A 13621-nucleotide genomic window follows, 5' to 3' on the forward strand; every position below is an offset into this window, starting at 1 on the left:
TTTAAATTTTGATGATGTTCAGTTTATTTGTTGTTGTCGCTTGTGCTTCTGGTTTCCTAACTAAGAAAACATTGCCTACTCCAAGGTCACAAAGATCTACACCTGTGTTGTCTTCTAAGCGTTTTATATTTTTAGCTCTTACATACTTAAGCCTTTGATTCATTTTGAGATAATTTTTGTATATGGTGTAAGGTCTGGTTCTAACTTCCTTCTTCTACAAATGGATATTCAGTTTTCCCAGCATGAGCTGTTGAGAAGACTCTTCTTTTCCCACCAAATTGTCTTGGCACTGTTGTCAAAAATCAATTGACCCTAAGTGTGTTAATTTCTGAACTCTCAATTCTATTACACTGATCTATAGTTCTATACTTATTCCGGTCCATATTGTCTGGATTACTGAAGCTTTGTAGTATTGAATTGGTAAGTCTGGGACCTCCAGTTTTATGCCCACTCCCCAAGAATATTTTGGCTTTTCTGGATCCCATGAATTTCCATATGAATTTTAGAATCAGCTTGTGAATGTCTTCAAAGAAGCCAGTTGTGATTTTGCTAGAGGCTTCATTGACTCTGTAGATCAGTTTGGAGAGTATTACTATTTTAATAATATTAAATTTCTGCTCCATGAACATGGGATGTCTTTCTATTTATTTAGTCCTTTAATTTCTTTTAGTAATATTTTTAGTTTTGCATTGTTTCTTAACTTTATATTTCTAAGTAGTCTATTCTTTTGTATGTTATTGTAAATGTAATTATTTTCTTAATTTCAATTTTGCTCAATTGCTACAATTGGTTAAAACATTTTCAAAATTAGAAGTTGTAGGTTAAAGAAAACTCATGCATAAAATACAGAGTTCCCTTATACCACCCCACCATTAACACCTTGTATTAGTGTGGCAAATTTGCCACAATTCATGAAAGAACATTTTTATAAGTGTACTATTAACTATAGTCCATCATTTTCAATAGGGTTTACTTTCTGTGTTGTACAGTCCTATTAAAAAAAATTTATTCTAGTAGCATATTCATAACCTAAAATTTCCTTTAACCAATTCAAAGATACTACTCAGTGCTGTTAGTTACATTCACAATGTTGGGCTACAATCACCACCATCCATTACCAAAATTTTCCATCAACCCAAATAGACACTCTGTATAATTTAAGTATTAAATTGATTTTTGTATATTGATCTAATGTACTGCAAACTTGCTGAACTTGTTTATTAGTTTTAGTAATTTTTTAGTGGATTTATTAGGGTGTCCCATATATGAAATCATGTCATCTGCAAATAGAGATAGTTTTGATTGTTCTTTTCCAATCTTGCCTAATTGCCCTGGACCGGACCTCCAGTATGATGCTGAACAGAAGTGGCGAGAGGGGACATCCTTGCCTTGTGCATGACCTCAGGGGAAAGCCTTCAGCCTTTCAACATAGAGAATGCTGTTAGCTGTGGGTTTTTCACAGAGGTCCTTTGTCAGTTTAAGGAAGTTCCTTCTATTCCCAGTTTGTTGAGAGTTTTCATCCTGAAGGTTTTTTTTTTATCTTTTAAGTCAGAGGACAGAGAGCTCATCGTGATGCTGGCCCTCGGGATTGGCAAGTGTCCACGCCCAGCTCATGGACGCACTTCTAGTGGTGTGCAAAGGTGCCCCAACCTGGTATGTTTCTGTTAACAAGTAATGTGCTCATTACTGCTATTTTAAACAAATTAAACAAATATTTTAAATGTGTCACATTAATTTCCAGCATGGTAAATATTAAGATTTAAAACCACATAAACAAAAGCTCTTTGGAGATCTCAATAATTTTTAAGTATCAAGGGATTTCAATATACCATCCTGTGGATGGCTCCCCTCCTCCTGTAAGCTTATTTCTTGCCCTGAGGTTTCCCCACTGTGGTATCTTGCATCTCACTTCACTCCTTTCTACTGACTGACATTTGCAGAGTTTTACTTTACCACCATTGCACAAAGCCTCCCCTAGCCTTGCTTCCTACTTGACCAGCCCAGACCGCCTTGTGCTGACTCTTCTCCCTTGAGTACTTATTTCATGTTGACCATTCCTTGTCCCAGTGCTCTCCCCTTGCTTTCTATCAGTTCATTCTTTCCTTTCGTTATGTCATATTAAAAGTAGAAAAAAACCCAGGTAAACGCTTAGTGCTATCATCCAGATGGAAGTAAGTACCTTGTAGTCCAAACCATCGGAACAGTTAAAGACCACACACTGGATGGCGAGAGCTTTCGCCAGGTCCTTGGTGGTCTCGGTTTTCCCGGTGCCAGCTGGACCAGCTGGGGCGCCCCCGAGGTCGAGCTGCAAAGCCCCCATGAGGCAAAGGTAGCAGCGGTCCTGAAGAAATCGACAAGCTCATTATTGAAGAGATTGGACTCTAATAACCCCCTAAGTCCTTCCTTTCCTGTAGGGATGGGGAGGGGGTACTATTTTCTCAGAAAGGTTTTATAGAAGTCGAAAGAGTCTCACAGATCCCTGCACAGAATCAAGTAATGCAAATCTCTGCTTCGTGAAGGTGCATCTTGGACAAATCCTTTCATGAACTAATGTTAGGTGGAACCCTTCAAGACGTATTTTAATAGGAAAACACTTGCATCCACATCAACCTAGGCGAACAGTAACTTACTGTGAGAGGCGTAATAACTAATCTTGGGCAGGCACCCAGGTATTCGTAGCCATACGTATACTGAGAGAGCGCCATCCGAGCCACACAGTTGTCCAGGTCTATGTCCCAGTAGTAGCGCAGTTGTCGCTGCCAGTCAAAGGATTCGACATTCTCTACCTACACAAATGACAGAAATGGCCCATGCATTAGACACACTCACTTCAGAAAGAAACAAACGATCTTTCCCAATGAAACATCTACCTTGGCTTCAACAAGCTCAGAGACAATGTCTCTTGCATGGACGTCAATGGTAATCAAGGCGGTGATTATGTTTCTGTGTAATTTAGGAAGACTGCCTCGAACCAGTGCAGCCAGGGCATTTAGCCTCTACAAATTAAAAAAAAAACACATAGTGAATTTTCAAACATTGGCTTGCATATTTACTGTTAAATTTGAAGTAGACATCTGCTAAAACCACCTAATTTTTTATGCAATTTTGTTGAGATATAATCATATAACAAAGTCATTCAAAGTGTACAGTTGTTCACAGTATCATCATATAGTTGTGTATTCATCACCACAATAATCTTTGAACATTTTCATTACTCCAGAAAATGAAATAAAAATTAAAATAAAAAAGAACATCCAAAACATCCCATTCCCCTCCTCCTCCCCATTGTTCATTTACTTTTTATTAAATACAGTTTTATTGAGATATATTCACATACCCTACAGTCATCCACAGTGTACAATCAATTGTTCATAGCACCATCATACATTTGTGCATTCATCACCAGAATCAATTTTTGAATCTTTTCCTTAATCCAAAATAAAAAAAAAAAAAGCAAAAAAGAACCCTAAATCTTTCCATCCCCTCCATCCCACCCTATTCTTCATCTAATTTTTGTCCCTATTTTTCCACTCATCTGTCCATACACTGGATAAGGGGAGTGTGAGTCACAAGGTTTTCACAGTCACACAGTCACCCTATGCAAGCTACAAAGTTACACAATCGTCTTCAAGAATCAAGGGCACTGGGTTGCAGTTTGACAGCTTCAGGTATTTCCCTCTAACCATTCCAACACACTAAGGACTAAAAGGTGATATCTATGTAGCACATAAGAATGCCCTCCAGAGTGACCTGTCGACTCCACTTGAAATTTCTCAGCCTCTGGAATCTTATTTTGTTTCATCTCTCTTCCCTCTTTTGGTCAAGAAGAGCCTCTCAATCCCACAGTTCTGGGTCCAGGCTTATCCCCAGGAGAGTCATTTCCTGCTTTGCCAGGGGGAATTACACCCTGGTAAAACCACCTAATTTTAAGAATTTATAATTCTGTGACCAACATGACAACAGTTGACCTTATTAAATTCCAACAACACTTCTATGAGCTACATACTGTCTTCATCCCCATTTTAAATTTGAGGAGACAGGGTCAGAGAAGGTAAGTTACGTGATGGTGGTCACACAGCTACGAAGTGGTGAAATGAGATTCAAATAGACGTTTGCCTTGAGGAGAGCCCCATGATCTAAACACTCTAGAGGACTTTTTTTCCCCTAAAAATTAAATGCAATTAGAGATGGTTCTCCTCCTTTTCAGGGGTAGTTCTCCCATTGACAATTAGAAAACCTGAGCTTTTTAATCAAGCCAATGCTTGATTAAATGAAAGCATTTTTTGATAGATATTGTTCCCAAGTTTCACCTAAATAGTTAAATCTTTTCCAGGGAAGAGCAGTGCCTGTGACACTATGAGCAGCTGTGCTGAATTTTTACTTGGGGCCAACTCCGAGCAGGGAACACCTCTATAGAAAGGCCGATGGAAATGCCCCCCCTTCCCTCCTTCCTCCCTCCCTCCCTCCCCTCCTCTCCCCTCCCCTGCCCTCTTTGAGATGCAATTCCATTGAGGACCTTATTGGGGAAATACAATACTGCTTGGAAGTAGAATGCAATTTGGAGTAAAAGGTTAGGCCCAACTATAAAATAGCATTTTCAAACTATAGCTAAAAAAGGGTCTTGCAAATGGTATTGAGATTCATTCGATTACTTATTGCTTAATGATAGTTGCAGAAGGGTTCTATAAAATAGCAGAAAACACACCTTGAGCCTAGAAATAGAAATGGCACAAATCCTGGGGGTTTTCCTGGATCGAATGAACATCTGTGGGAGACATCCAGCACCCAGTAAACGCAATTCCTCCTTAAAAGATGCAAACCATTGTAACCCTGATGCTTTCCTCTTGAATTGTTTTTCCCTCCTAATAATTGTTTCTATAAATATTACACACACACATAAAGTTAGGGGCCCTAAGAAAACTTGAACAGAAATGTTTTTCATGAGAACCTCAAAGCTTTCCTGGTGTCAGAGCATTAGAATTTGTGAAATAAAGTGAATCAGCATTGACCACGCTAACAAAATCCACTGAGACCACCCTGCACAGAAGCATGTTCACTGCTACTCTGTTAAAAATCTCACCTCAAAGTTCACTTTTTCGAAAGCTTCCAGGGCCTCTACACGATTGCCCTCATCTGTCTCCAAACACTCCGTCAAATCGCGGCACCAAATGATTTGCGAAATGGTCAGGATAACCTGCGTGAAAACATCTTTCCTTAGCATTTGATGCCTCTCACCAAGGAAAGATTCTGATATGGGAATTTAACAAGCGTGACTTACTTGAGAAGGGTGCCCAGTGACCACCCAATCTGTCCTCTGCTTCCCCTGGTAGTCGGCGATGGCAGCCTTGCACAGGCGACGGAGAGCTGTGGACATGGCCTCTTCCACTTTGCCCAGCCATTCCTCCACGTTGCCTCGGGCCTTGAGACCTTTCCCCAGGGTGACCTGTGAGACGGTGAAAAGACCCCATACAGCACTCGCAGGCTGTCTGTCCTTTGTACTTCCATATCAGAAACCCGAGTCAGGTCAACACCGAAGCCTGGCCACAAATACCGGAAATTTCTATTTCTATCCCACCATGTACCTCTCTTTTCCCCTCCTCTACCTATCGTTTCCTTTGGTGCCAACTCCCCAAAAGAGTCGGCTACATGCCCTACACGAATTTCTTCACTTCACTCCCAATCATTTTCCTACTTGCTGCAATCTGATTTACACCCCCCAACCATTCCTCTTTAAGGTTACCAGTGTCCCCTGAATTGTCAAGTCCAGTCGACACTTTTCAGTTCTTCTATTTATTTTTTGGATTAATGATGACCCAATTGTCTGCTCACCTTGGTCTCCTTCATCTGTTCTTCTTTCTACCCTCCCTTTAAATTTCTTGTTTCCCAGGATTCTACCTTGGTCCTCTCCTTTCTCTTCGTTTGCACTAGTGATGAGCAAATCCTTTTGCAAAAGGATTATTTCAGGACAAAATAAAATGCTGATGGGCTCCTGCTCCTCCTGGCCACACACCACCTTGCTCTAACTGGACTCAAACCCTTGGCATTTCTCTGCTTGTCTCCTCCATCTGGAATTCCCTTCCCTCCCTTCCTCTCCATCTTCCTGGGCTCCCCCTGTGTGTGTCACTCAGCCCCCCATAGTCTGCTAACGTGTTTGCTTGCTCAGTGCTCTCTGGGTGCTCTTCTAAGTAATTTACATAGAGTACCCCCTGAAAATCCATATGTTCCCACTCAGCAGGTATGGTTACTAATCCCCATTTTACAGCTGAGGTTAAAGGCTGGATCTGGACCTGGAATGCAGGCAGCCGGGCTTAGAACCAAAGCCCTTCACCAGTCCTCGGGCTGCTGCAGAGAGCTAGTTCCAGTCTTCACCACTCTGTTTGCAGGCACACAGCACGTGCCTCTATCAGTGCATTGACTGTGGTGACTTTTGATTGCTCGCTTGGCTGTTTTTCTGCTAGACTCTGAGCTCTTTGAGGGCAGGAACCATATTTTGGTCATCTTGGAGACACCTGAGCCAGCAGAGTTCTGGGCACCTGTAGCATCTGAGGGGTCTTCTTGAAGAAACCTCTCCCCCCATCCCCCCACCCACCCAAAGAGTAACAACGCTTACCCACAAAGAAGTATAAACAAAAAGCACCTTACCCTTTCTCCCTCTGGTGATAGCATCGCTAAAATATCATTGGTATAAACCTTTTCTGGCTCTCCATCGATACCAGGGATTTTCCCTTCAGCAGGAGGCAGGAGAGCAAATTCGAGCTTTGAAATGGAGTCGAAGCATTTCCTTAAGTGTGGCTGCACGGCTTGGGGATTTCGTGTCTGGGCCAAAATCTCCAGAAGTTCATCATTTGACAAGAAGTAAAATCTGGATTAAAGAAAATACTTAACATATAACTGGAAATCAAAGCGAAGCCTTAGAAAGACATAACAGATATATTCCTCAGCCACATCTCTTCCTACTCACATTTTCCCTGGGCCTCTGACCTGCGTTGTAACTTGGAAAGAATTTTAGAGTTCTCATTATCACACTGGGCTGGATTTATGAGTTAAGTGACTGAGAACATTTGTTGGGTCAAAGTGTCCTTTTCTTCTTTGTATCTTTCTCAACAAGCATAATACTTGGTATGTTTTTGGAATGAAGGAATGAAAAAAGCATTTCATTTGAGATTTGTAAAATGGGGAATCTACAACAACCTCTTAGTTAACCTCTGCGGCGACACATTTAGGCCACCAAATAACTGAAGAAAACTGCTCTGGCAGCACAGGTCTCTCAGTTTTTACAAACGTATCTGCAGACGCACGCACACACAACACACAATGAACAACTCTGCAGGCAAGAATCCTTCCAGCACCCCAGTACTTACCTGCTACACCTTTTCCCAGTTGTTGTATCTTCATCTCGAGACCTTCTTTCCCCAATCAAGATACTGCCTGGATTTCCATTATCACATACCTTTCTTGTTTCCCTCTCTGGTTTCCTGACGCTTTGAAGTTATGGTTTGTTTTAAGTATAACTTTACAAATTGATGGATGGTCTTAACTACTAAAAAATATCTTAGTTGCTTACGAAGATTTATAAACTTACCTTGGAAAAATAACTCTTTTTGATTCTAAATAGGCCTCTAGACACTTCTGAATTTGGTCCAGTAATGCATTATTGTTTTGAAAAGTCTCCATTAGTCCTATTAATTGAAAAAAGAGATGTATTGGTAAACATATATTAAAATAAAAAGAATATCCCACTAGGATAGCTAATAATTATAAACGAAAAATAACAAGTGTTAGACAGAATGCAGAAAAATCTGAACCCTTGTGCATTGTTGGTGGGATTGTAAAATGGGGCAGCCACTGTGTAATATAAAGGATGCTACAAAGAAAGGAACAGTTCTGGATTCAAAGACTTAAGGTGTGGTCCACAGATCGAATGTAGGGTCCTGGATTTGAATCAGCCAGTTCTCAAAACTTTGGAGGAATGTGAATAGAAGAGGGAATCAGTTGATACTAAGGAATGATTATTAATTTTATTCAATATGTTCATGTTAATTTAGTTCTATTGGAAAATGTATTTTTTAATTGCATACTGAATTATTTAGGGATAAATATCATGATTTCTGTAATTTACTTTAAAATAGTCCAGTATGTAAGAATATAAAGTGGGTTAAAAAATGGCAGCCGAGAAGCAAAGACTGCAAATATGTATAACTTTCTAGAAGTTTTGCTGTAAAGAAAGGCAAAGAAACAGGAAATAGTTATGGAGTTAAGAAAGGATTTTACAAATGTATTATGGGGCATTTCAGGGCCTTTTGAGTGGAAGCTAATTGAAACAATTCCACAGGAAAGAAGGCAGTGAAAAGGAAGGGATTACCTGCAGTAGCAAAGGACTTGAGCTGAAAGAGAGAGGACAGGATCCAGAACCTCAGCGGGGAGCTGGCTTCTGCTAGAAGCAGGGACGATTCTTCCTTTGCTACCAGAGGGAGGTGGAGAATATGGGGGATGGGGGGACAGGAGTATAAACGCTGGCAAGCTGATACATTTGGTGGTGGAGAGATGGGGAGTTCCCATCTGTTTTCTTAATGCAAAAGCAAACTGCACGGTAGCAGGTGGTACCAGAAGTCTGGGGAAAGAGGACACTGGTGTGAAATGGTTATGTTGGTGAGAGGGTAAGCAAACCTAACCAGAGTTGCACACCCATTTGCCCACCTGAGAATTGGGATTATGAATTTAGAGTGAGATATCTTAGTGAGGTTGTATGATTTCTTCTAGCAACTTCCAACTTCCTGGGTGCAGGGAAGGAGCTGCAGATACTAGGTATGCCAGTTTATGTACTATGTCCCCCAAAATGCCATGTTCTTTAATGCGATCTTATGGCGGCAGACAATTAGTGTTGATTAGGTTGGAGTCTTTGGATTAGGTTGTTTCCATGGAGAAGTGACCCACCCAACTGTGGGTAATACCTTTGATTAGATTATTGCCATGGAGGTGTGGCCCCGCCCATTCATCATGGGTCTTAATTACATCACTGGAGGCCTATAAGAGCTCAGACAGAGGAGCTTGTTGCTGCAACTTAGAGCCTCATTTTGAAGATGGCTGTTGAAAGCTGATGCTGATGTTCTGGAGAACGCCATTTTTGAAACACATCCTGGGAGCAAGCAGACACCAGCCATGTGCCTTCCTAGCTAAAGAGATTCTCTGGATGCCAATGGCCAACCTTCAGTGAAGGTATACTTGTGTTGATGCCTTAATTTGGACATTTTCATGGCCTTCAGACTGTAAATTTGTAACCAAATAAACTCCCTTTATAAAAAAGCCAATCTATTTCTGGCATTTTGTGCAATGGCAGCATTAGCAAACTGGAACACTAGGTTTTACCCAAGATTGATGTTTTGGCAGGTGAGTAGGGTGGAAAAAGAGAATGAAGAATGTTTGCAAGAGAGGCACAACAGCATCTCCTCCAGGTAGAGAGTGAGAACATGATGGAGGTGTTGGATGGACAGATTCCACGCATTGAAGATTTCCATGAAGTTAAGTGACTGTTGCTCTTGGAGGACTAGAGTGAGTGAGCTGGGAATCAGGGAGGAGGGAGTCAGAGTAGAAAGCATGACAAAGGTTTGGAGATGGTACAACTATTAGTGTCATCTCACTTCAACTTTTTTCTCTCAAAGATTTATGAATTCATGACAATGGAACAAAAGTTAGGAAACCTGGCTCAGAGGAAGTTCAGCAGATGTAGCACAACTCAGGAATAATTTCAAAATGGGAAAGATTGATTGTCTGAAGTTTCTTTGTCTTTGTAACAAGTGCAAAACTAGAGATAAAATGATAATAATTAATAATAATAATTAATAATAATAATTATTAAGTCTATGCAAGAACATCCCAGGGCAGGTTATAATGTTTTTAGAAATTCATTCACAGCTTCTCATTTGATAATCCACAAAACCATATGGCATGCATTTATGAACAAAACAAACAAACAAAACCAAATTAAGCACACATCTTGGCTAGATCACAAGGACAGAGCCATTAAAGTTAATCATCCACATTAACTAAGAGAATGTTCATATAATCTGGCTACTTAATTTTGCTTTCACTTTATACTCTTTACTCATAACAGTGCTTGGCTCATAATAGGTGCACAATAAAGAATTGTTCATAGAATCTGAACTTTCACTTGATGATTGACTATATATGAAATTCTATTATAAAATATTCAAGTATAAGCTATAACTTTTTAATTACTATTAAAAAATAAACAACCACAATAAAAAAAACTATGAAGTGAGCCTCTACTGGGAGTTGTTGAGACAACTTCGATCAGACTAAAAAAGTCATCATTAAATGGAAGATGATAGAGGAGCCTTCCGTTAAAACTAAATGGTAACTTTTCAAAAGCAAAGTGGTAGAACAACTTTCTAGAATCAGAAGATACCTAGTTATAAGGTTTTTTTCTGCTTATAAAAGTAATACATCTTCCTAGAAAATTTAGAAATTAAAAAAAGCATAAAACAGAAAGTAAAAATTACCTATAATACTCCCACTTTTTAAAACTTTATATTTGAAGTTTACAAAGCAAAAAATAAAACTTGTCTTTCTCCTTCCATCCTGCTTCCTCTCTACTCCTCGGGGTAGATACCATCCTATATCCAAAGAAATAACTCTAAAGGAACATACGTGTATCCTTCTAGATGTTTTATACATTTCTACAACTATATATTGTGTATGCATTTTAATTTTTTTTTTTGAAATAGGATTATGCAACATTGTTGTCTTTCAACTTGCACATTTAACTTAGCCATACATATATCACATACATTTTCCCATGTTAGGTCTTATAGATCAAACCCATTGCCTTTAATAGAGGCAAAATATTCCATTTTATGAATTCATCATAATTTATTAAACCAGCCAATGTGTGTTAAAGTTTTCAATTCTATCATTCTACATAGTTTTCCTTTCTGTTTTATGTCTTATGTCATGGAGTTTTGGGGCAAAGAGCATAGCCCAGGAGGTTGCTTCTGCTCGGCGGGAAGCCGCCTGGGGGGATTCAGGACGGGGGGTCACGTGCTTCCATTTATCAAACAGCAAGGAGCCCAAAGAGGCTCTGACACAAACTATAAAGCTCTATGCCCACACCCATCTGCACCCTGAAAGACTTGATTCCACATCCTTAGAAACAGAAATTATTAAAACACATTATTTACACAATCTGGAGACTAGAATTACAATAAGAGGTAACATTTTTGAACTTGCTGTCATGAATTAATTAACAATAAGAGGTGGAAAGTTTTGTGGTTAGAAATCTGTGGGAGCTTTGCCAGAAGGGGTCAACCAAATGCAAATAAATGTATGTCTTGTAGTCGAAATTGTGAGATGGACGCATTGCTGATCCCCTGGGGCAGAGACCTCAAATAAGAACACCAGAAAAAAGCAGATTCTTGTGCGCCGAATCTGCAAACCAAGCCGAGAGAAGATGGCACGTAGCGCCCTCGGGTGGCACTGCTTACAAGAGTGCTGAGTGGACGCAAACATTCCCAGCCAGCAACACAGCGCACGCCATCAGATTGTTATAGGCGATAAATATTTTAGATGCCTTCAAAGTCTTTGCGCTTGCTTGTTTCATTCTTTAAATACTTTGCTTCATACCTGGTTGGGTAGCGGCTCGGAGGGCATTGGGCAGCCGGTTGACTTTCCTCATGATTTCTTTCCACGACTTATCCACCTGCAGGAACATCTTGGCCTCGGCGGGCAGCTGCCTCTGGATGTCGGGGGCATTGAAGATGCTCTCCAGGTACAGCCAGTTCCTCTGACATGTCAGCCACTCTTCCTAGGAGGAAACAATGTGGTTAAAGCACTGAATTTTAACCACAAAATTTGAACACATACAGACATGTTAAAAATCATCATGCAGACTCACTCTATCTTCCTTGGGAGCTATATCATGACTGACCCCTCCCAGGTCCTTCAAATAAAATCTCCTCACGGGTCCCTAGACTCACCTCAGCCTAGTTTCACCTCAGGCGTTTTAATGAGTCTGCTGGGTGGGAGCCAGAACAGATGGAAAAAACACGATTAAAATGCTCATAGGAGACATTCTAGGGGAGCCAAGAGCCTTCCTTAAAGAAATCTGAGGGGCTGAGGAAGCGGGAGTCTAGTGACTGTTTCTACATATAGAAAGAGGGACCATGAAAAGTGTTTTGTTCTGTTTTATTGCCTTGTGTCTACCATTCTTCTCTCTCCTTTGTAAAAAAAAGGAGAAGAATTTATTTTCTTCAGTTGTAAAGGCAAAACATACAGGAGAGAGAACATGTGGCAAACACAGAAGACTGGAGGGCAGGAGAAAATCACCCCTTGTCCTTCCTCTCAGACCAACTGTGGTTCATAAAAGAACCCAGACGTGCAGCGTGTAAATCAAAGCCCATGGACCTGACTTCCCTCTGTGTGTCCTGCCAGCACCTGCATAGGCTCAATGTCCACCAGAGTTTCTCACTTCTTGCTCTGGATTTGGGAGCTAGGTCTGAGTGCTAATGCCAAAACCACTCCTGCTTTATCTCAGGTCTCACACTTGCTGGATCATCAGTTCTTGGGGTCCCCATGCTCCAGCACAGGCTTCTTTTAGGGCCAGCTGTGTAAACAAATCCTTTCATTTTGATCCCATGAGGCCCAGCCATCGGTCCGAAAGGCTGGGGAGGGATCAGACAAAACGTTTCTGACTGAACAGACTGGAGCCTGAAAATGTTCTCTGTGGAACAGAATTGGAACAAATGACCTTTTCCCATTCACTGCCTTTGTTGTTTCATAGATCACTTTTCATCTTAGGCCAAATAAAAGCATAGACATAATTCAATTGAGGTGGCAATCTGAAGTCTAAGAAAGAGATTGGATGGGAATGAAGTGAGATGAGTGCAAGTGGGTTCTTTTCAGGTGGAATAAAACAAAAGGGAGGTGTGTGTGGCACAAGGAAGAGTTCCAAGGAGACTCTAAGCAACAGTGAGTGTTTCTCCACTAAATAGAAGGTCGTGGCAGCAAGACTCTTAAAGAGGCCCCAAGGCCTGGTGCTCACATCCCTGCGTGGTTCTCTGCCCCTGAATGTGGGTGCCTCCTGTGACTGCCTTCTAGCTGAGGGGAACTTGGCCACTGTAATGGGACAGGGAGGATTATGTGCCTGTGATCACACTGGATAGAACTGTAGTGGCTGCCTTGACAGGAGACGATCTCCTTCTGGCTGGATTGATGACATCCACAAGGCAAAAGGCAGCAGGCTGTCTCCAGGGGCTGGGGGTGGCTTCTGGCTGACAGCCAGCAAGAAACTGAAGCCCTTAGTCCTACAGCATCAAGGAAATGAATTCTTCCAAGAACATGAGTGACCTAGGAAGCAGATCCTTCCCCAGCTGAGATGAGACGAGAACCCAGCCTGGCCAACACCTTCATTCAGTCTTGGAAGACCCTAAGCAGGAGACCTAGTCAAGCCACATCAGGACTCCTGACCCCACGGAAACTGCGTGTTAAATATATATTGTTTTAAGCCATTAAGTTCATGGTGATTTGTCAAAATTAGCAGTAAATGATTGATATAAGGCTGATATTTGTAACATTAAAAAGCAATATGTTTGTATTTCCCCTACAT

At 41.0% G+C, this 13621-nt stretch overlaps 1 protein-coding gene across 5 annotated transcripts in view; it reads right to left on the reverse strand.

Annotated features, from left to right (window-relative positions):
• The window catches only part of DNAH6 (dynein axonemal heavy chain 6), a 342016-nt gene that overhangs the window by 200754 nt on the left and 127641 nt on the right, over positions 1-13621 (reverse strand). For all 5 annotated transcript variants that reach the window (XR_005212367.1, XM_037806992.1, XM_037806993.1 and 2 more), the window contains 8 exons: positions 11641-11821; positions 7583-7679; positions 6643-6862; positions 5279-5443; positions 5081-5194; positions 2871-2996; positions 2631-2786; positions 2180-2341 (listed from right to left, as the gene is read on the reverse strand). Coding sequence is in view for 4 of the 5 variants with exons in the window: in XM_037806992.1 (XP_037662920.1) it covers positions 2180-2341; positions 2631-2786; positions 2871-2996; positions 5081-5194; positions 5279-5443; positions 6643-6862; positions 7583-7679; positions 11641-11821 (1221 nt within the window). In the remaining variant the exon portion in view is untranslated. The remainder of the gene's footprint in view (positions 1-2179; positions 2342-2630; positions 2787-2870; positions 2997-5080; positions 5195-5278; positions 5444-6642; positions 6863-7582; positions 7680-11640; positions 11822-13621) is intronic.

Source organism: Choloepus didactylus, chromosome 17, assembly GCF_015220235.1.
Source record: "Choloepus didactylus isolate mChoDid1 chromosome 17, mChoDid1.pri, whole genome shotgun sequence".
Taxonomy (NCBI): Eukaryota; Metazoa; Chordata; class Mammalia; order Pilosa; family Megalonychidae; genus Choloepus; species Choloepus didactylus.